This window comes from Micrasema longulum, unplaced genomic scaffold (genome assembly GCF_059751315.1).
Source record: "Micrasema longulum isolate JH-2025_06_02 unplaced genomic scaffold, ASM5975131v1 h1tg000224l, whole genome shotgun sequence".
In the NCBI taxonomy this organism is placed as follows: domain Eukaryota; kingdom Metazoa; phylum Arthropoda; class Insecta; order Trichoptera; family Brachycentridae; genus Micrasema; species Micrasema longulum.
In genome coordinates, this window is record NW_028277429.1 from 1,143,363 (window position 1) to 1,168,695 (window position 25,333).

Consider the following 25,333-nt stretch of genomic DNA (forward strand, 5'->3'; position numbering starts at 1 on the left):
GAATAATGTGCGACGAGTCCTATACAATACAGTAGGTAATCACAAAATGCAGTAAATACGAAATAATGACAACAATAAAATAAGGATTGACAATACGCGAACGTTGATTCAAAACGAACACACAAATGCATATTATGCACCTACATAATATATAAATAAGAATAACATATAAGTTTAATAGAAATGATTCGGATTATAAAAATCAGGTGTCACAAACAGTTGGCCCGCAGTACGGGGATACATAATTATATTAAAAGATCTTCTCACTATAAAACTTATGTATGTTCAGGGATAGAGAGCAACGCAATATTATTATAGTGTTACCAAAAATCCAATAAAAAGAAACAAATGGGTAGAAATTATAAGGAATTTAAGGAGAGAATCTGATTGAGATCCACAAAAAACAAATGCTGTTTGTAAACATTCAAAAACAAACTTTTTATACCCAAAAAAACAATATCTTTCCATTTCTTTGCAAATGCATTCTCCTCGAATGCAACCCTGGTAGATCGATGAATAAAACATTTATGCTCCTAACTTCTTTTTTACATATTCGATTAAAGATTTTAATATCTACGAACACGCACAGCGCAAAGATCGATGTTTCTCTGAAAACCGCACGTGAATCGGTTAAGCTTTTTAGGAGGAGTACGGTGACATCACACGTACAGAGGAATTATATATATAAAGATCATTTTTAGTAGTTATTTGTTCATTGTTGTACATCATGGCACCATTTAATGAAAAATCGCCTATTTGGGAATATTATGAAATTTGTGGTAAAGGTGAAAGTGAAGGTAATAAACTCCCGTGTGTTAGGTTTGTAAGAACAAAATCTAAAAAGGTATTAATGAGGAAAAGCGCAATCGTTTGCTACCAACAAATACCGAAAAAAACGTTTTCATTCATTACAACTAACTACTGATAGATTTTACGCATCAAATTAATAATTTGTGATTAAAATAATGCCAGTGTTTCATCTTGTGTTCCTGGTTGACACACCGGCCACAAATTTCCTTTTTGTTCTAGGACCGACTATCACGTGCACTCGCCTATCCCTAGGCTCCACAGATATGGTAATCAGTATGAGGACAAGGCTGATATATTTGGTTCTGGACTTGATAGTTATAAAACGAGTCTGATAGTCTGATTTCTCTTTTTCTCTCGCAATATAATTCTTCAACTTTTCTCTATGTTTAAAATGGTTTTCTTTTTTCATATTTATGTATACATTTTGTTAATATTTTTGGTTACTTATGTGTATTTACTTGTTGCTATTGTTATATTTATGCAATTTTATATATTTTTTATTATGAATATATATTTACATGTGTATTTTTTTTCTTCATATTTTTGTTCAATTTATATGTAAAAATTTATCAATTAAACCCGAAATTTTCGATTTTGAGTACACATCAGATATGTTAATAAATTAAATGAATGAACAAATGCATTAACGATGTAATAACTTATATTTAAACATAAGTTATAAATTAAAAATACTTGGTACGCTTCCACTTATTTGTTTGACCAATTAGCGCTCTCACCCTCTAATGGGCATCTTCAGACTGGTGAATATTATACAGTATTTTACAGTTCTTACATCATACCTAAAATATTTAACATGTTACCAAACAATACTAAAAATACTGAGTTAAATACAGGAGTGAGACGTTCGCTCAAAGTATGGTTATTAGAAAATAGTTTTTTGTATTAGTGATAGTTTTTATTTTTTGATAATGTAATATGTAATGTTTTTCAAGTAAAATGATTGTTAATGTAGGTTAAGTGTAAATAATCGATGTAATTTATCAGAACCTGCTGACGAGTTTTATTTATTTATTTATTTATTGTGGATAACTTATATAGCGCCATTTTCGTAATAAAATACCTCAAGGGCGCTTTACATGGTGATTCTATTGTTAAGTTAATTTAATTGAAGCTTTTAAATTTGTAATTTAATTAAAATAATTTATTTTGTTGTCACGTGCTACGGATTTATTCAAATGATTTAGAGAACAAGTGGGTTTTAAGTTTTTTCCGAAACATCACTTCATTTCACAGCCTCGCACTTCTGCTGGGAGAGCATTCCATGCCATAGGGCCTGCGACCGCAAATGCGCGCTCACCAAATTTAGTGCGCTGTTTGCGTAGAGGTATAATAACTTTTCCTCTCGCCGTAGACGTAGCTGATCTAAGCGTGAGACGCCTGTCAGCTAGTTCATCTGGAATGCATAGTTCCCTTAGATATTCCGGAGCCGAGTTGTGCAGTGACTTATACATAAGCCAACAGAGTTTGTATTCGACCCTCTGTGGAAAACGTAGCCAGTGTAGTTCCCGAAGTAGTGGAGTGATATGACCGAACTTAGAGATTCCGAAAATAAGTCTCGCTGCGGCATTCAATACAGATTGTAGGCGAGTCATTGTTGTATGTATACAACTCAACAGGACCCCTAATTTCCTACTATTTTGTAAATATTTTTGAAAAATAAATAAAAAAATTACAATGGAATTCCATCAAGAATTATTGTTAATAAATAATTTAAATAAAAAAATGCGTTAACGTTTTCCAATAATAAAATATTGAAGTTAGATAGCTATGTGAAAGTAAAGAAGGTATTCAACATCTACTTAAAATTATTTAATTCGGTCAGACCCTTTGCACTCCTCAAAGTCCGATCACTCAGAATACGTTCTTCATAGACATCTCACTGTCGCTTTGAGCTAGCGATATAGCTTTTTTATATACTCATATGTAATAAATTGTCTTTTTACTATAAAATTACACTTTCTTGGATGTCTTTCTATGTGCTGAGATTGTCCTGAAAAGGTGTGTATCAAATTCAGCTACATAATAATGTTCTAACTATAAATGTATGCGGCAAAGCTCTCTCGTGTATTGTAATATGATCGAGGAATATGAACACTGCTGAGGTTTGTGGTTAAACTTTTCATATTTTTACACTATTTCTAACGGGAACGTCCGCTAAGGTGAACCTCCGGTTAATTTACATATTTATTTATTTACTTAACATTTATTGGATTTTAAAGGGTTTATTATTGTAGATCTTAGACAGTCACTATAGCTGTGGGCAATTTGGATCCCATGTTCAAGCTTAAACAAGATGCTCGTCTTCGAGGCCACAGTCTCGGGCTGGAGAAAACGAGATTCAATCTAAATCCACGGAAGCATTTCCTGAGCAATAGGGTTGTTGATGGTTGGAATAAGCTGCCACCAGAGCTGATCTCAATGTGTAGTCTCAATGGGTTCAAAAATGGGCTAGATTTGTTTTCGGAAAAGTTAAAGTGCGCCGATAACTAACTTTCGTTTAAATAGATTTAAGCATATCAGTTTTAAGCTGCTCGCTTAAAATTAATGATTATAATGATAATCTTTAAAAATACGATTGTTTACTAGCGATGAAAATGTAGCTTTGGGAAGACAATCGACTCAAATGGCTTAAATCGTTTTTATTTAGAAAACATTATTTTATAATTAGTTTAAAAGAAAATCAAATTAAAGAAAGTAAGAACAAATTTATTGTACCGATGTTTTTTGTACTTTTTTTCTTTGTTTTTTTTATTTTTTGTTTATTTAAATTCGTGTACATAATGCCAAATGACAATTTCTTACAACCAACCAATAAAATAAAAGTTTTATTTTCATAATTCAAGTTACAAAACATTTTCAACAGAAAAAAAAAACAAAGATAAATAAAAATATAAATAAATGTAATTGTGCATAATTTATCTTAAGTCAATACCATTACTCAATGGGGAAAAGGAAAAAATAGGAAACGGGAAAGAAGGAGAGATCAAGGTAGAGAAAGGAGATGTTTCTTCAGACGTGATTTAAACAGAGATACTGTAGTGACATCTTTGATGGTGGATGGGAGATGATTCCACAGTCGAGCCGCATGGACATTATATGAGTTAGAGAAGAAAGAGAAATTGTGGATGGGTATTAAGAGAGTGCTGTTTGTCATATTTTTAAAATTATTTTTGTAACTTTTTGTAACATATTTACTAGTACTACTACTACCATCACACCATTTTTCTGTAGGGGTAGGCAAAGAGAATGGACCGCCACACACGTCTATCGCATACATTCCTCCACATTCATACATGTTCTTCGGTTCTGTCTGCTTTTGACATGATCAGACTTAAGATTTTGGTTTATCTGATCATGCCTTGTCTTCCTTGGTCGCCCTCGTCTCACGTTGCCGTTTATTTTCGCCATATTTACTTGTTTTATTATTCTTTCGTATTACAACATATTTTCTTTTATATTTTTTTAAAAAGTATTTAATGCTATTTTTAGGAGTGATGTAGTTATCTAGAATGTGGGAGTTCTCCTTTCAGAGATTTTTTCTTCCTATGTTTACATACCCACATAAATTATTATTATAGATAACTTATAAAGCGCCATTTTCGTAATATAATACCCCCAAGAGCACTTTAAAAAGTGATTCTGAAAATAAACTAATTTAATTTTAACTTTTAAAATTTGTAATTTATGTAGAACAATTTAATTTGTTATCACATGCTACGGATTTATTCAAATAATTTAGAGAACAAGTGGGTTTTAAGTTTTTTTCCGAAACATCACTTCACTCTCATAGTTTAGAGGTACGAGTATAATAACTGTTCCCCTTAAAGTAGGCTTAGCTGATCTAAGCGTAAGACATAAGTCAGTTAATTCTCCTGTAGCTCAATCACAAATAACTATCGATGTGCTAATAAGCGACGTGAAAACAATTTCTCACCATGGTTGTTTATCGTATTCGCGATCACAATGCAACATCCGTGAATACCTAATATTAAATGTCAAAATATTTACGTTTCGCGACGTATAATCCTGCTGCGCAATCACATATTTGAACTTCACCGGTGTAAATATGAAAAATATTCCAATACTGCTATTTTTATTTATTATTTATCACGCTATTCATTGCATTCACCCGGCGCTTAGCGAGCCAAATGTCAAGAAAAGCAGTCGCAGTAGTAATCGTAATTAAATTTTCACTTTTTTGTATTAGATACTCCTTAGTATTTTGCAAATGCAATATATTGTATTATTTTTTATAGTAAACGCCGATTTTTCGCCAGTGAACTGTATTTATTTACGAGGGAAACAAAAAACAAACCGACACGAGCGTTGACTTAGAGATTACACACGCGTTGACTTATGACTGCGATAACTTAAGCGTGTTCATTTTTTTTTATTGTGATCGCTCAAATGCTTAGCATGTTTTTAAGCACGTCGATAGTTATTTGTGATTGATTTACTGGAATGCAAAGTTTCCTTAGATATTCCGGAGCAGAGTTGTACAATGACTTATACATAAGCCAACAGAGTTTGTATGCCACCCTCTGTGGAAAACGTAGCCAGTTTAATTCCTGAAGTAGAGCAGTGATATGACCGAACTCAAAGATTATTTATATTTCTGCTGCCTTCATTTGAACATAACTGATTTAAATTAAGAATATAACACATTTCATAATCGAACTTTGAAATTCGAATTCCCACCTGTCAGATTCTTTCCGGATTCGTACACCCGATCTGTCAAATGGAACGTGGCGGGCTCGGAAGATGAATCTCCTTCCCGCCAACTAGTGAGTAAGGTATTCCCTCGCGGTGTGCGAGCGGGATGGGCTAGCCGAGCGGCAGCGGGGGAGAGGGGGGGCACCCACGGGTCACCGCCCTCCCCGGGCGTCGAACCCGAACTGCAATTGCACACAGACGCATACAAACTGCAAGTGCAAGAACCACGGGGCAACGTGGCGACGCCGCTGCCGTCAAAATGAGACAGCGCGTAGAAAAGCTCTTGACTTTGATAAATATATAATAATAATATAATCATGGTTTATTAACAAAAAAAATACAATTCCTTTATCTACTACATACATACTTAGGTAATAGATTTCTCTGGATTATGTCTAGTCTACCTAACCAGGTACAACCTGTTTTAAGGCAGACATTTTTATGCAAAAATAAACAACATAACCTACTAGTTAATTTAGTATAGATTAAGCAATATTTAAATATACCATTTATTATTTGATAATGTTTTTTAGTAATTTTTTTGACAATGTTTTGAGTATGTCCAAATGCTTGCCGACTGGCTGGATTTTCTCCCTGGGGAGTTGTTCATATTTGAATTTGGTTTAATTTAGGAGTCAAGGAAATGTGGATGTTCAAACATAGGCTGAATGGTGAATGTTACACAGTGTGTAAAGTGGTCACTTAAACCAGCCAATGACAGGTCATAAGCCCTGTAAATGCCTAGACTCCCATATTCCCTTCTCAAAAATGTTATCCCTCTCTGTTGCAACAATTTTAAATCAGTTTTTTTTTTTCTCTACCTAAATCCGAATTCAGAAAATGTGGTAGACCTCGTGACCCATCCTCTACTTTGACTTCTGGTAGTGTGGGAGTGTTCCCTTTGGGATTTATTAGAGTAATTTGCTTTCACAAACATAATTATTCTAGATATATATAATTCCCTTATATGTAATATATCGAATTCCTCGAACAACTTGACGCTGGGGTACCTGAAGGGCTTTTTAAAAAATGATTTGATTGAAAAAAAATATTTTTGAGCAGATTCGAGAGGTTTTAATATTGATTTATTAGTGCCTCCCCATCCTATTATGCCACAAGTTATAATTGAGTTACATAAAATATAATATAGTTGTTTGAGTTTAATTAGAGATAAGATGTTACGTACATACTTAAATATATAGGAAAGTTTTCTAATTTTTTATGTTAAATATTAAAACAAATTTAATTTTAACGACAAACTGAATGAATTAAGTTAATAATGATGATTAAAATATGTCTATGTATTTATTTATTAAGGAAATCATACAGTCTTTATATAAATACAAGGTACAAAAGAACAATAAAAAAGTAAGAGCAATTACAGATTTCACATTAATTTATTATGAATGCAGGGGGAGAGGGGAAAAACAATTAAATTCTAAAAAAGTTTAAATTTGAATATTAAATAAAAAGTACATAAAAGGGAGAAGACATTGTATAGCTCCAACTCTACTTTCCTCCCTCTCTCTCTGCTTTCATCAACATTTATATTTCTTTTTAAAAATTCATAACCAACAATAATTAATCAAATGCTGGTAGTAGATGTACATATGAATAAGTATAAATTAAGAGTTAAAATCATAAGATAAAATTAAAAGCAAACGTAAAAGTTCAAATTAAAATTAAAGTTAAAAGTTTAAATTAAAAGTCACTAAAGTTTTACGCAAAATTAAAAAGCACACATATTTAAGGCTTTTTAAAAATATTGTATTAATATAATGTCGGCGACAGGTATTTCTGTATCTAGTAAAACTGCTAGGAATATTTTCTTACAATTTTTATCCATCCATCAACATTCGCATCGTAAATATTTTTAGCCGTTCTTTCGCTGTCCATTCGCTCTACATGTCCTAACCAACGCAGAGATCCTTTCTTTAATTTTGTCGATAATGCTTATCTCAGCCTTACATAATGTACGGATCTCAACATTTGTGCATCCATCGTACGTGGTTTTACCACGCATTCGCCTGAGAGATCGCATTTCGACAGCATTCAGCCTACTTTCATCACTGTTTTTCCAAGTCCATACTTCGTTCCCATACATCAAGGTCGGGACCAGGACTCTTGTGAACTAATTTTGTCTCTTGCGACAAACATTTATTTGCCAAGGTTGATGTAAGTGCACCGTTCACTCTGTTCCCGGCACTCACCTTCGTTTCAATATCTTTCTCAATCATTCCATCCCTAGTAAACATACGAAACGATAAAAAAAAATGTAATATAATATGTAAATATACAATTTGCCGTCGTAAATTTTAAATGCTGTAAGGACGAAGTGTAAATTGTTTAAAACAGCAAAAATAAAGTTTAAAAATTTATTGTATTTAATTTTTTTTTGTTTATGCGTAAAAATCATCCATTTTAGAGATAACCAATTTTTATAATCCGGGCTGTTTTACCTCCTGGCTTCCAGAAGCAACTCGCCTGGTCATGCCGATAAGAAGAGCAGTCAGGCGGCTGAATATGATCACTTCGGAGAGCGACATCTTTCACATCAGCGAAACTATATTTAAGATATTAATATCGAGCCCATTGCTCGAAGGTTCCTGACCTATAAAAAATCATGAATACCAATTTTTATCACGTGATATTTAATTGGATTAATGTTTCTGTCTATCTAATTCCCTCCTTAAGTAACTAATAATAACTGCAGAATGTGATGAAATAATTATATCAATCTTAATAAACTCCCTTCGGGGTGAAACTCTAATACTAAAATATTCTCAATGCATTTTTTATTTTCCGATCCCTTTTCAATATTGCGTAATAACACTACTGTCCTGCAAATTAGTTCCACCGAAGACAGGGTGCATTGCCTGTACATTTATCAGTGCAAAAAATCGCCAGCCGATCAGCGTTTCGCAAAAAGGGCACATGCAAACGACACACCACCAAAACACATCATACAAATTCTTACTCGGTGGCTCTGTTTAACTCGCCGCAAATTCAGGCGAACTCGCCGAAGATTACGGGTGCATAGGCCCGAACTGCAACGTCGAGGAATGAAAGATAGTAAAATCACTTAGTAAAAAGGGTTGTTGAATGAGTGATGTGCGTTTTTTCTCGTGGCTTTTGCTTTTGACCTTTTTGGTCGTGGTGTGGTTTTTTGTGCGCGTTTTGCACGGCAATTCTGTTCGATGCTCGACATGGAGAAAGTACTAACACACACCCGATGTGAATTATATTATGAAATTTTGCGTCTGTGTAGGTTACGATCAAACAGGTGTCTGTCACTCTCTCTCTTGGTTCTAACACTTTCATACGCTTTTCTTAATAAAACTCATCAGTGTGTTACACCTTACCGACATCGCAAAACTAAAGCTTCTCTTTTTTTATTATTTTTTATTATTCACGGTTTCCCGTTTTTCCGATATAGCGTTCTATCCTCTCTGCCTACTCCTACGGGGAAACGGCGCGAGTGATCTTTGTTTTGCTTGTTAATATACATCATTGCGTGAAATATTATACACAAAAGGAAACAAATCAAATTGATTAAAAACACGATATTTTATCGTGTATTTAAATATAAAATATAAAAGAAAATGATAAACTGTAAATAAATTATAAATTACATTGCCTTCAGGCTTAGTTGCGATGTTTTTTTTTAAAGAAAGATTATTCACGCGATTTGACGCGAATCACGAAAAATCCTCTCCTGAATAATAACGCGGTCCTCAATTGGAGAAATCAAAATTAAGATCGAAAATAAAAATTAAAAACCTCATCTATTCTACCATTTATCTTATTAATAAAACAAATAACAAGTGTCCAAAAACAACGTGATTCCACTTCAATTTTAAGTTATAGCACGAATAACCACCATTTTGCAAAAATGCTAATGATGGGACAAATTGATCAATGTAAATTGATCGAATAAAAAAATTATTCATTTGATGTTTTTCATGAAAAAAAGTATAAATTTCTTATTTTTATGTAAATAATTGTCTTATACCCGTATGCAGAGACAAAACTTAAGGTGAGGAAAGTACATTCTAATATCAAATGCGGAGAATAACCCGAAGGTGAAGACAATAGAATGTACTTTCCTCACCTTAAGTTTTGTCTCTGCATACGGGTATAAGGGACATTTGACATTTCAATCTTTTCGTATCGTCATTGTGTGATTTGCTGTTGCCCAAATCATTTTTTTTTTAAAAGAGTGCAATATCACCAGTTTACTAGTTTACTGGATCCCATTCGTCGTCCATCATTCAAAAAGGCGTATCTTGCTCTTTTCCGGTCAGTAGCAACCTCTGGTATAGTGGGCTGGGGAGGTTGCACTGCGTCTATCATGAACCCCCTAATAAACGTACAAAAATTAATACTAAGAGTGATGCTGCGTTGTCCCCTCACTTTCCCATCTGAGACATTGTTCCAATTCATGAAGGTCCTGGAAATTAGACAACTTTTTAAAAAAGAGTCATTGACACATTTCTGGTCATGCGGCTACAAGAGTAGATCCCAGCAGAATGCTCGTATGAGATTTTCCTGTAATTTAAATTATTTAATTCCAAAAACACGTACGACCTATGCTCAGAGTAATTTCTCTTTTGTGGTCACAAGAGTGTTCAATGTTCTGGATAAACATATTAAATTCTCCAAAACGAAACCCATTTTAGGAGTGTACAGGTCTGGATTTTGTCTAAGGGAAGAAACCATTGCAAAAAAAAACTGCTGAGAGATATTTCATAGATTTATATACTGTTAAGCGTGTTGTCCAGATGCCCTTTGAAATATATGCATGTTTGAGTAATAATATTTAATTTTTTTTTTTGCTTTTATTTAATTATGTACGTGCTTCCACTTTCCATTATGTTGTATCCCAACTCAACACAGGGCCCTTGGCCTCATAGAGTTTGGGATACGTTATTATTATATTTTTTGTAAAATGTATTTGTATGAATTTTCTAGGCTTTATTTACGATTTGGTTTGGAAAATTTTCGCCTTTGAACATAATTTAAAAAAAAATACTTACTGTATTTTGCTGGTTTTTATAAAAATATTTTAAGACAGTATGATGCCCATTTATTTCATAAATATAACTGATTTTTACTAAAATGTTCATTACTCAATTTCGACCAAAAACTATATACGCGTTTTTAAAAGATCGACGACAATTTAACATGGTTATGCAGAAAGCAGCCAGCCATAGAAAAGTGAAACTGAGATAATAGCACCTTTATGAAACGAGCGAATAATCAAATCTACCCAACAGTTGGAATGTTTCTGACTTTGACAAATGATGAGCAATGAATACAGTAGGTTTTTTACATTACAAACAAGAATCTTATTATGTATTTGACCAATTTTAATGATTTTTAAAGTACCGTAAGATTTTTCTAGTGCTGTGGGTGTTTTTTGCAAATAGAGAAATGCTGTTTTTTTGTGATAGTCACTATTTTCATAAGGTGATTATTACAGTTTTTTGTACGAAGCTGATCTGGCTGTTTTTAGCAGAACATAAAATCGACTTTACTGCACCCGATAACACCAATATCGCTACTACGACTACTACCACCATCACGCCATTTCCCCGTAGGGGTAGGCAGAGAGAATGGACCACCGCACACCTCTATCCTGGCATAATGTTTGGATTATTTATATAGCACCATTTTTGTGAAAATCACCTCAAGGGCGCTGTACAATAAATAAATATCCCAACACGTCTTGCAGCTACAGAGCGCATGGACGGTTGGGATTCTAGTTCCTCGTCTCCAATTATGATATATTACAATTATGATATGATATATATGAGCTAGATAACAGAACGTCTTGCAGCTACAGAGCGCATGGACAATAAGAAATCTAGACCCTATTTACATTTTTATTTTTAAATTTTTTATTTGACAATGAAGTTTAGAGTTTAAGTGATATTTTAAAAACGAAATAAAAAGCAGATTTATAATATTGGAATTTAGATAATAACAAGTCTTGCAGCTACTGAGCGCATGGACGGTTGAAATTCAAGCCCCCATTTACTAAATTAAGATATTTGATAGTTGATAACATTTACATAATATGATAGCTAACATCACAAAAAGTCTTGCAGCTTCAAAACGCATCGACAAATGGAATTTCAACAATATAAGAATGATTTTAAAAGGTTAATAATAAAAAATAATTTTGAGAAACGCAATAATAATACATTGAGCAAAGAACTAGTAAGTATGGCAATTAAGTGAACATGTAACAGCACAAAAAGTAAAATATAAAAAAGTAAACAAAGATAGCATTCCTTAACTTATTATTAAGGTTAACAAGACAATAGACGATACCCACACTCAAACTCGTCCCTATTTTATTTTCGTATGCAGTAAACAGGATCTATTGTCTTTTCTATTCCTAGCTTCTTCCACATTCATACATTTTGTCATTCATGTGTCCTTCGGTTCTGTCTGCTTTTGACATGACCAGACTTAAGATTTTGCTTTATCTTATCATGCCACGTCTTCCTTGGTCGTCGTCGTCTCACGTTACCGTTCATTTTCGCCATACATACTTGTTTTACGATTCTTTCGTCGTCCATTTGTTCTAGATGACCAAACCATCTCAGAGACCCTTTCTTATTCTCATCGATGATACTTGACTCAGATTTACACCCTCGCCCGATTTCATCATTCGTAACCCTGTCATGCATTGATTTCCCACACATTCGTCAAAGAGATCGTGTTTCAACCGCGTTCACTCGGCTTTCATCCTTCCTGTGCCAGTTCCAGTATTGGGACTAAAACTCCGCTGTGCACTGCCAGTTTGGCTACGATTGACATATTTCAAAATTATGGACTGGCTGCTTTCTGCATAACTACGTTCAATTGTGAATCTAAACCACCCAGGCATCCACTCAAAACATACACAAAAAATTTCATCAAAATCGGTCCAGCCGTTTAGGAGTTTAGTCACATACATACCTACGTGTTGAAGAATTATATGTATAAAGATGTCGATAATTAAATATTTATTTTTTTTATAAAAAAATAAATATTTGCGTTCTTATGATTTACCCAAATATTTAATTTTGAGGGCCATTTTTAACGAGTAAATAACTCGCTATTAGAAAATGGAATCGAGTTGGGGTAGAGTGGGATTCGAACCACGGACTTTTGGTCGGTGAGTCCGAGACACTAGCCACAGGACTACAACCCGATTTTAGTTATCTTTATCATGCTTTCTTTTCCTATATCGTTTTCTAACATGTTCTTCATCTTTAAATTTATTTCAACAGAGAGGGAAAATTTTTGAGAAGGGAATATGGAAGTCTAGGCATTTACAGGGCTTATGACCTTTCACTGGCTGGTTTAAAAAAAAAAAAAAAAATTCCCTCTCTGTTGAAATAAATTTAAATATGAACAACTCCCTAGGAAGGAAATCCAGCCAGTCTGCAAGCATTTGGACATAATCAAACATTGTTCTTCATCTTTGTTGTAACATGCGAGTTCTTACAATGTTAAACTTCTGAGGAAAATTAATGTTAAGTGTAAAATGCATTCCGCCAAAGTAGAAGCGTTTCTGCACCTAATTCCACATTTCTTGAAACCATTTCTCCGCTCTCTTGGTTATTGGCGAAAAACAGGGTTTCCACAACGCATACGTCATAAACCCATTTATCACAACAAAGAAAAACGAATAAAGAATCCAGATTTAATGATTTAGAAAAAAATATCAATAAAACTTCTTGGTTTAGTTTCGCTTTTATTTTTTTTTTGACCAACGAGCGCTTTCGCCTAAGAAGGCATCTTTACGACTGGTAAATTGTTAACAACATTTTAAAATTGATAAATGACTGGATTTATCATGCGGCTCAGTAAATCTTTTAAAAAAATAGGTTCATTTATATTGCTTTACATAACATACGTACGCCCTCCATCTTGAATATTGCACTGCTATCTGGTCTCCTGTTTATAAATTAAATATTAAAAGAATCGAGAGTGTTCAAAAAAAATTCCTGAAAAAACTGGAATGCAAATTTCATTTGCATTTTTCAAATTATTTAGCTTCATTAAAATATATAACCTTGATTCATTAGCACAGAAGAGATATGTTTGATCAGATCCTTCTTTATAAAATTGTCAATAATAAATTCGATTCCCCGGAACTCATTAATCTACTTGCTTACCGTGTCCCCTCCAGGCCAACTAGACTCTCTGATATTTTCTATATTCGTAAATTTAAAACTAATCATCGGAAACATTCTACGATCCCTCGTACATGTGAAACATTTAACAAAAAATTTAAAAGTCTTGATATATTTAACACTCCATACAATATGTACAGAAGAGAATTAATAGGCTTGATTCATGCTCTTCATTCATAATTCATTTAATCATTAAATCAAATGCAATTTTCCACTCTCACTTTCCTTCAATCATCCTTTACCGCTCCTTATCAATTTCCTTCTTTTCCTTTCCACTATCTCCTTGTTTTGTTCATATTTATCTTATTTTAATAAATAGTATATTTACTATTTATATAGTTTAAACTTCAAGCGGTCGTCGCTTTATTACAGTATTATTTAGTGAATACATATAATTGGATGGCAGGCCCTACTATGTATACATTTTATGTAGCTTTTTTTTTCAATATTCATTTAACCCGTACATCTGTTTGTATTCGAAATAAATAAAATTAAATTTTATAATATTTGTTACAAGGTTTAGGTATAAGAAGATCACATAAGTATTTTAGTAAGGGACAGACAACATGCATATTATTACAACTGGTTTGCAAAAATTGGTTAATAATTAAATAATCTTTTTTTCCGTATGTAAGACTATAGTGGCGCATTATTAGTCTAAGGGTAAATATCCGAGGAGAATTGATAAATATCTAAGGGATTATTCTCCAATTAAATTTTTATATTTCCATGGGAAATAAATGCAAAAACTTACCTAAAAACCCGCGAAAGTGCCTTTTCTATCATGCTCCGTGCGCCTGTTACAGACAATTAATTATAAATCCTTTCATAATCCCAGATTAAATGAGTTTAAATTACTCTGAATGCATTAAAACCACTTCTAAATTTCGGAATATTTCGTGCATTTATAGAATATGCAACTTATATAATAATATTTTTGGAGCCAATGCGAGTGATATCTTCAATTTGAATAATAATAAATTCAAAGGGGAAATCAGCGACAGCATGCAGGCATTGTCACCGTGGGTGAGTAGTGATGAGTAAATACAATATTCATTTTTCATTTTATTTATATTTACGATGGTAAATATGTACAAACATTTTATTTATAGTTTTCCAAATTCTATTCTTGTGTAATTTAATTATTTTTTGTCACATTTCGTATATTGATAACTATAAGTTTGAGATCATTTTTAGTCTAGTTTTAATTACTTATTATATTATAACCTTATCACTGTATATGACTGTAGATTTCAATACATAAATAAAATAAAATAATATATAAAAAAATAAACGCTAGGGCTGTCTGTCTACATATAAATTTATATTCTGAGTTTTGACGCACAGATCGCTGTGGCCTGTGGCGTTTTAAAATAATTCTAACAATCCATTTACAACAAATAACAACAACAACAAACCATCAGGCCGTTTCCCCGTAAGGATAGGCAGAGAGGATAGAACGCCACAACACTCTATCTTTGCATACAGATCTCGCTTTCTCTACATTCATACATATTCTCATGCACGCGCGCCGATTATTCCGACTTTTGACATGTCCATCTTTAAGTATTTGTTGGATTTGTTCATGCCATGTCTTTCTCAGTCTTCCTCTATTTCTGCATCCATCAACATTCGCATTGTAAATATTCTTAGCCGTTCTTTCGCTGTCCATTTGTTCTACATGTCCAAACCAGCGCAGAGCTCCTTTCTTGATTTTGTCGATAATGCTTGTCTCAGCCTTACATAATGTACGGATCTCAACATTCGTCGAGTATTTATTTGTCAGTTCGAGGACATTTTTTTAACCTCATTTATAAAACCTGTAATAATTAATCAATACTTATAAAATTACAATTAACTTAACTAATTAACTAATTAATTTTAAATCCACCCTTTTAATTTGTCATTTTCTCATACTGGCATCCCTGGCCATTTTCTCACAAACACACGCAAACGGGTCATAAAACAGACGGATAGAGTGTAGAGCCTTTGCTACATAGGAACACCTACGTATGTATGTATATGTTTTATCCGAACGTTGTCCTAGGTTAGTGTTGGGTATTGTCCGGTCCCGACCAAATTAATCCACCAGCAAAGAACAATATGAGAAACACCACGACTACACCAACTTGTTGATGTATTCAGCATAAAATGATCTGCCTCTTTTTATATGGTCGCTGTTCTCGCGCTTTGCAAACATTATTCGCTCGGCGGATCCCGCAAAAGAATTCGATTTAGCATTATTTTTTCTGCTTGGCGTCTTGTTAGATAATTTTAAAGTATGTAACATTGAATGTGTGTAAAAAAAACATTCACTTTTCATCTAGAGGGGTAATGTTTGTATTTTTGTTTCTAAAACAAACCATCACGCCGAGAATAGAACGCCATATCACTCTATCTTGGCATACAGACCTCGCTTCCTCTACATTCATACATATTCTCATGCACGCACGCCGATTATTCCTACTTTTGACATGTCCATCTTCGTCCAGTAATCGGGTTGTGGTCCCGTGGCTAGTGTCTCGGACTCACAGACCAAAGGTCCGTGGTTCGAATCCCACTCTACCCCAACTCGATTCCATTTTCTAATAGTGAGTTATTTACAACTCGTTAAAAATGGCCCTCAAAATTAAATATTTGGGTAAATCATAAGAACGCAAATATTTCTTTTCATTAAAAAAAAAAAAAGTAATTGATGGACTTGATCGTGCCATGTCTTTCTCGGTCTTCCTCGTTTTCTGCATCCATCAACATTCGCATCGTAGATCCTTTTAGCCGTTCTTTCGCTGCCCATTCGCTATACATGTCCAAACCAACGCAGCACCCCTTGATTCTGTCGATGATGCATGTCTCAGCCTTACACACTTCACGGATCTCGACATTTGTGCACCTATCATACATCGTTTTACCACACATTCGTCTGAGGGATCGCATTTCGACAGCATTCAACCTACTTTCATCATCATTTTTCCAATTCCATACTTCGCTCCCATACATTAGAGATGGCACTAGAACTCCGTTGTGAACCGCTAGTTTGGCCTCCTGCGATAAACATTTGTTTGCCAAAGTAGATTTCAGTGCACCGTTCATCCTGTTCCCGGCGCTCACCCTCCTTTCAATATCTTTCTCGGTCTTTCCATCCCTAGTAAACCCTAGTAAAGTAGTATTTTTGTTTACCTTCTATAAATCTGGGCAAAGAGATGGAATTACAAGAAGATAATGAATGAGGGGTGGGTGCTAAAAACAATGTGAATGGTGCGATAAAATTAGTCGTTGCATATGTCAGCATTTGATTTAGGCAGAGAAAATCTACGGCGCAGTCCAAACACTGTTTGGAGATCGTATTTTTTCCCTCTGCATATTTGTAAATACCCGACGCTAAATTTCGCAACGTCACAAAATCGCCCCTGAGTAGCGCCTACTAACTTCACCCAAAAAAAACTTTCTCGTTTTCTTTATAGCATCTCGGCTACGCCATAAATGTCTTACAAGAGAATTTGGTTTGTTTCGGTTATTACTGGGATGGTTCAGGCAGGACATTACAGAATTTAAAATATACACCTTCGACCATATGTTTCGCCTCACGAATTACGCTATCTGGTTCAATCCCCTTCATCAGTCTCATCTGAATATCTTCAATTTTACCCAGATGAGGCTGGAAGGTGAGACCCCAGACACGCACTCCGTAAGATATAATCGATTCAATGAGCGAGGTATATCTTAACGTTTTAAAAGTTTCATAAATGATTTTTTTGATTTCATAAATGACTTTAAGGCAGTACCTCAATCGGTCTGATACTGACTCTTTATACAAGAGTCTTCCTTGATTCTCACCTTTCTCTTGACGCTCAAATTAGTAAAACGATAAGTTCATGCTTTTACCAGCTGAGACAGATTAAATGCATACGCAAAAATTTGCCAGTTGATGCCGCCCGTCAATTAATAAATGCGTTTGTAGTGTCTAGAGTCGATTAATGTAATGGTATCTACGCAGGTCTACCAATGAATAAAATGACTCGCCTACAGTCTGTATTGAATGCCGCAGCGAGACTTATTTTCGGAATCTCTAAGTTCATTCATATCACTTCACTACTTCGGGAATTACACTGACTACGTTTTCCACAGACGGTGGAATACAAACTCTGTTGGCTTATGTATAAGTCACTGCACAACTCTGCTCCAGAATATCTAAGGGAACTCTGCATTCCAAATGAACTAGCTGACAGACGTTTACGCTTAGATCAGCTACATCTGCGTCGAAAGGAAAAGTTATTATACCTCTACGCAAACAGCGCACTAAATTCGGCGAAAGCGCGTTTGCGATCGCAGGCTCTACGGCATGGAATGCTCTCCCAGCAGAGGTGCGAAACTGTGAGAGTGAAGTGATGTTTGGGAAGAAACTTAAAACCCACTTTTTCTCTAAATCATTTGAATAAATTGTTAGCACGTGGTGACAAAGTACATTGTTTTTCTTAAATTAAAAAAGCTAAAATTAAATTTATATCTTTATATAATCACTCTGTAAAGCGCCCTTGAGTTATGTTACGAAAATGGCGCTGTATAAGTTATCCATAATAATTTTAACGAGTATAATGCTACCAAAATATTATATACGATTAGTGCACAAATGTCAAGGCCCGTGCAGAAAGCAAGGCTGAGACAAGACATTAAAAGCATTATGAAAGGGGTGCGATAGTTTAGACATGCAGAGCGAATGGACTGAGGGTTGGCGGTTATTAGAAATGCTGAAGGATTTATGATGCGCATGTTGGTGAATGCAAACAACGAGGAAGACCGCAAAAGACGTGGCATGGTCAAACACAAGCACTTGCACGCATATTTCCGGCACTGAACTAAACTGAACACACATGTATTTGCTTCGTTTTTTAATGCATTTTTGTTTTTTTAGGACTGATCACCTTTGAAAGGAAACCCAAACCAGAATATGACAATGTTTTAACGAGGATGGAAGATCAGACTGGTCCTCTTGGACGGCTTAAGACATGTATGGACAAATGCATAAAAATAAAGGTAAGGCAAATATGAAACAGGCCACGATTGATATAATTTGTTTTTTTTTTACTGGATTAACCAGTAATTTAATGCAGAACAATATATCGCTAGGTCACTGATTGATCATTTGAACGCAGAACAGTATACCGCTAGGTCACTGATTGATAATTTGAACGCAGAACAGTATACCGTTAGGTCACTGATTGATAATTTTAACGTAGAACAATGTACCGCTAGGTCACTGATTGATCATTTTAACGCAGAACAGTATACCGCTAGGTCAATGATTCATAATTTAAAAACTGAACTCACTGGGTACTTAATTTTTAATGTGAAATGAAATATTACTGAATTTTTATTATATTATAACATATCATCAGTTGCAGAGTTTCTAGGTTCATTTTTGTTACATGTCTTACGCTTCGGTTGCCAGTACAGACAGTAAAATACTGCAAAGTAAAGATCCCACGAATATTCGGTTACAATTCTCCAAATAAGGAAATCCAAACGGTCGGCTAACGTAAAGGATAAATACCACCGGGCGTTGGGATCGGATTATGTTTATGATAGCTTTGGAAGTGTCTAAGTACCTAATTGGATTTTTCGCCGACAATATTGAAAAATGAACACACATGTTTTTTTTTTAATCCAAGCTTTGTGAACTTAGTAAGTGCCGGTTCGGCACATTGTTACAATTTACGGGTGCTTTTGTAGTTTGTGTATGACATGCTTGTTTCGGGGGTTTGTACGGGTTTTTTAAAGATTTTTTAATGTTGTATGCTTATTTCAATATACAATAAACATTACAAGTGGGTGATATCAAATGAGTTCTAGACCAGATCAGTTAAAACCTTACCTCTGAAATATAAACATGTCTACTAACAAGAGAAAGTGTCTCTTAATTCGTGAAAAAGTGGCAATTATTCGTGAAATCGAACGTGGTGCGAAAAATGTAGAAATGTGTACAAAGTTTTCTCTATCTTCATCCACAGTGTGAACTTTGTGGAAAACTTAGGATGTTTATTTGTCTGCATTTGAAAATAATATCACGGACATAAAATAATTAAGAAAGTGCGATCGTACTGATGTCGATGAAGCATTGCTCCAATGGTTTTGTACCCAAAGAAACGCAGAATTTTCCATTGATGGACCAATATTGAAGGCGCAAGCGGAAAAGTTCGCAAAACAATTTGGAAACGAGGTTTTAAATGTAATAATGGTTGGTTAGATCGTTCTAAAAATCGACACAATATTGTTTATGCAAAAATAAATGGAGAAGCAGCATCTGTTGACGGTGTAATGGCAAGTGAATAATAGCGTTTGGTCAGAACTGAGAAAGGAGTGACAATGTGCAATAGCGATTGTATACAAAACCTTTCTCTGGTATAACGAGTAACGCTTGTAACGAGGTAATTTAATCGGTCCCATCTTCCTCGCAATAACCAAGTTCGACTGTAAACTCATTTTCGTACAGAAATATCGTTTTTTCTTTATAGACAGTCGAAGATAACTCTTTTAACTTTCCATTGTAATCGGGGCGCTGCTGTTAAAGTTATCGACAGACCTTTAGTGCTCCCATATTTCCTGACCGCCGCAGGTTCATGTATCCCGGAAGATGGGGAGTGTTTACGACCCAAACCGACGCTTATAGAACATGTTATAGCTCATTTTAGTGGCGCATATAACCGATTGTTATGATCGAATAGTTAGATTATTTTTACAACCATAATATTCGATTGCTGCTACTACTACCATCACGCCGTTTCCCAGAGAATTGACCGCCACACGCGTCTATCTTGGCACAATTCCTAGCTTCTTCCACATTCATACATCTTGTTAAACATGCCCTTCGGTTCTGTCTGCTTTTGACATGACCAGACTTATGATTTTGGTTTATCTGATCATGCCACGTCTTCCTTGGTCGTCCTCGTCTCACGTTGCCGTTCGCCATATATACTTGTTTTACCATTCTTTCGTCGTCCATTCATTCTGCATGACCAAACCATCTCAGAGACCCTTTCTTAATCTTATCGATTATACTTGACTCAGATTTACACTCTCGCCTGAATTCATCATTCGTAACCCTGTCATACATTGCATTTATTTATTTATTTATTTATTTATTTACTTAAGTTAGTTAATATTACATTGTATATTAACTAATATATTTACAATTATATCAAATACTTATTAAATATTTCTTACATAACTACATTATTACAATAAACATAACATTTTTTTTTTAAATCCGTAAGTTTTCTTTCATTCTTCATACTTTCAGGCATCTCATCATACAGTTTTAACCCTTTATACATTAAGCTATTTTGTGATTTTGTTTTTTTCTTAAGTGGTAGTCTTATCCTATTTCTATTTCTTGTCCTATATTTATGTACATTTCTATTTAATATAATTTCACTTATAAAATACTTTGGCATGAGATTATTAAACATTTTATATATAAATACAAATACATTATACAATAGTCTTTTCTTTATTCCTATCCAGTTCAATTGTTTTCTCATTTTTTCAACACTATTATATTTGCTTTTTTTCAGTATAATTCTCATTGCTCTATTTTGTAGTATTTCAAACTTGTTTATGTCTCCCTCGTTAGCTAAATATAATATAGTAGAGCAATAGTTCCAATGAGGGGCAATTATTGTTTTGTATATAAGTTCTGCACTCTTTTTATTTATTTTTTTTCGAATTCTTCCTAGGAAGAAAATCTTTTTTGAAATTTTTTTATGTATATATTCAAAGTGTGATGTTAAATTTAATCTGGAGTCAAGAATAATTCCTAAGTATTTCATTTCATCAACCCTTTCAATAATTTTACCATCAATGTTTACATTCATTGTTATGCCATTTCAACCGCGTTCACTCGGCTTTCATCCTTCCTCTACCAGTTCCGTGTTTCACTTCCAATCATAAGTGTTGGGACTAAAACTCCGTTGTGCACTGCCAGTTTAGCTTCGATTGACATATTTTTATTAACAATTACTGTGCTTAGTGCGCTGTTCATTTTGCTGCCCGCATTCACTCTTTTTTCAACATCTTTTCTACTCTTCCATTTTTTGAAAACATGCTTTCCAGATACACATTTTTTTCTACTTGTGCATTATATTGATGTTCGATTGTATCCGTGAAAAGTATATCTGCCCTCGATTTCCTTCGAAAAAACATTCTAAAGTACATCTCTCTACTTGGAAAAATATGCTATAATGCATTCCTCTTGGGAGTTCTGGGCATACTTGGGACCATCAAACGGCAGAGTCAAACTGCGGAACGGCCAAGAAGAATAGGAATGAGTTGGGCAGCTTTTGGAAAACTAAGACACGTATTAGAAAATAAAGAGATTCCGATTTGTCTGAAAAGGAAAACATATTTTATGTATTCACATTTTTTCTCTTACAAACTATAATTAAAAATAAAAATAATGTGACCTCACTGGGGTTACCCGTGCCGAGAACAATTAACAATATACGTTTTTAAAAAATATTTTTACATTTGAGAATAAACAAAGAAGACTAACTTAATAAACAGAGATAATTAACAAAATGTTAAGACAGTTTTATACACTACATATTTATATCTTAATTTGTTGCAACAGAGAGGGAAATTTTTTTTGAGAAGGGAATATGGGAGTCTAGGCATTTACAGGACTTATAACTTGTCATTGGCTGGTTAAAGTGGCCACTTTACACACCTTGGAACATTCACCATTCTGCCTATGTTTGAACATCCACATTTCCTCAACTCTTCCATCTGTTCGACATCTGTACGGTCATCTGTACGGTCCGACGACTAAAAGGTGCGGAAAGGGGAATGATGATGATGATGATATATTGTTTCAGTGCCCCATTGTCGGCCTCGTGGTGTAGTGGTCGGCGTGTTTGCCTGCCATGCGAAGGTCTCGGGTTGCGATTAGAGGTCCGCGGTTCGAACCCCACTCTACCACAACTTGATTTCCATTTTGTATATAGTGAGTTATTTACAACTCGATGAAAATAGCCACTAAAATTTCAATATTTGCCTAAATTATAAGATGCTAATGTTTTTTTTATTTTTTTTAAAAAAGGTGTTTTCACAAAATATTTCACAGTTCCTGGACTGGCACCTGAAGCGTAAGACTGATCATCTTACCTTCATGTAAGAAAAATGCTTAAGATACGCTGCGATTTGTGTATTGGTGCAATGCCCTATGCACCATTAGACGCAGAAAGGGAATGATGATTATATGTACGTCTTATTCAATTAATTTTAAGTATTTTTTTGGTGAAGTAAATTGCACTGCGTGTCGTGTATATTTTATAAATTAAATAAAAATAATCGATATATTTTACGTTTTATTATTTGATTATTTTTATCAATCGATTATCGCATCACCGCCTAATTTATTTATTGCGCTCTAACTATCGGAATGCAGACACATAATTTCATACTTTGTACCTCCAAAGAAAATTGCAAATTGTAAAAGAGCCTTCGTTATCTTCCATTTTCCCTTCTCAGGAATGTTTTTTATATCTGTTGTAATATGTGTTATCAATTAATCCTTGGAGTTGGTTAAAAATGACTCACAAATGCAATCGAAGTTTTTTTTACCCAAATCCGGAAGTACTAACTGTGTCACGATTTGATACAAGCTTTTTTTAATTTATTATTAAATATAGGCTGTTGCATTATATGTACGCTCCAAAAATCAGCGCCGACAAATTAAATTATCACGCGCGATGTTTGATTTATTTTATTTACACATATTGTCATATTACATATTTTTTTTTGTACACTTCCCCAGCTAACAAGGGTACACACCCCGTCCCAAGCTAGGCAATTACATTTTAATACATAATCATTATTTACAAGTCAAAAGAAAGAACAGACAAAAAAATACAAACTTACTAGTATATAGTATACACATGTTAATACATACACATATATATACATACACATACACACATACATACGTGTTGAAATGCTTTATCTGTTTAGTTTTTTATTGTTTACTTTTTAGCACGAACACTTTACAAATTTACTATTATGCTCAATGTGTGTTTTTGTAAATTTATTGATAATTTTAAGTTGTCAGAATTTTGATAATTTTAAGTTGTCAGAATTTCACTCGTCCATGCACTTTGTAGCTGCAAGACGATTAGTAATCTAGCTTCAATAGGTAAGCGTTATCAACTATCAAATATACAAATTTAGTAAATGAGGTCTAGAATTCCAACCGTCCATGCGCTCAGTAGCTGCAAGACTTGTTGTAATCTAACTTCTTTTTTTATAAATTTGTTTTTTATTTTTATTTTTTTAATATCACTAAATCTCTAAACTTTATTGTCAAATAAAGAAATTATAATAAACATATTACAACAGAGATGAAGCACATTTAAGAGAAGGTAATACAGAAGTCTAGGCATCTACAGGGCTTATGACCTGTCAATGGCTGGTTTAAGTGGGAGTTGAATCCAGTCCTTGTCCACAAAAATATGGACAAACTCAAAAATTATAAAATGTAAATAGGGGCTAGATTTATTATTGTCTATGCGCTCTGTAGCTGCAAGACGTGCTGTAATCTAGCTCCTGTATATCATAATTGGAGACGAGGAACAAGAATCCCAACCGTCCATGCGCTCTGTGGCTGCAAGACATGGTGGGATATTTATTTATTGTACAGCGGACTTGAGGTGATTTTCACAAAAAACGGCGCTCTACAAATTATCTAAATAAATATATATATACATGGTTTTTCAGGGCCAGTGCGCGAAAATTTAGAGGAACATTTCTCATGGTATGCTTGAAAAAATCCTAATGTTTTTTTTACAAAAAGTTATAGAAAAAAAAATGTAATCTCAAAATGTAGGAAATCCTTAATTTCTCGGACAAGCAGTCCCTCTACAAACCCCTACCCCTCTCCTACCCAGCCGCTTCCACTGTCCGCGTCTGGTGCGTATCGCTTCGTTGGTTAAATACGTTTTGATCGCATTTTTTGTCGGGGAGGGGTAGGAATTTGCGAGAGAGATGCTAGTCCGAGAAATTAATGATTTACTCCATTTTGATATCTTTATTTATTTATTTTTTTAACGACTTTTTAGAAAAAAATTGCTAGGATTTTTTTTAAAGCTTATCATGGAGAATGTTCCTCTGAAGTTTCGCGGTCTGGTCCTGAAAAACCGTGTATATATAAACATACATATGTATACATATATATATATAAACATATATTTATCCATACATACACACATACATATACCCATGCGCATACACATACATACATACATACATACATACATACATAAAATATACTCCGTACTTGTTTCTGACCCGGTGTAGTCTGACGATTGAAGAATTTACAAATAATTGTGTCTACCAGACGCAACAACAGAGGCAGACTAATTTCGAATTATTTTTGCCGTAGAAGTATTCTACAATAAAATAATTGTAAGTTCAACCTGTCTTGGACCAGCCGGTGGGCGCTGATCAGCGCCGAATAGCCAGCAGTATGTAAAAACATTTAAGTACCGAAAACCATCAAATCGTTTTCGTTCTTGAAACGTCCAAAATGCACAAGCGAAAAAACATCAATA

At 34.2% G+C, this 25,333-nt stretch overlaps 2 protein-coding genes across 2 annotated transcripts in view; one reads left to right on the forward strand and one right to left on the reverse strand.

Annotated features, from left to right (window-relative positions):
• LOC148283550 (uncharacterized) overlaps window positions 1–25,333 on the reverse strand; it is a 304,823-nt gene that overhangs the window by 94,439 nt on the left and 185,051 nt on the right. The window lies entirely within an intron of this gene.
• The window catches only part of Lsm11 (U6 snRNA-associated Sm-like protein LSm11), an 81,086-nt gene that overhangs the window by 3,530 nt on the left and 52,223 nt on the right, over window positions 1–25,333 (forward strand). Inside the window, exon 2 of the mRNA XM_088243688.1 lies at window positions 18,646–18,767. Coding sequence (XP_088099814.1) covers window positions 18,646–18,767 — 122 coding nt within the window. The remainder of the gene's footprint in view (window positions 1–18,645; window positions 18,768–25,333) is intronic.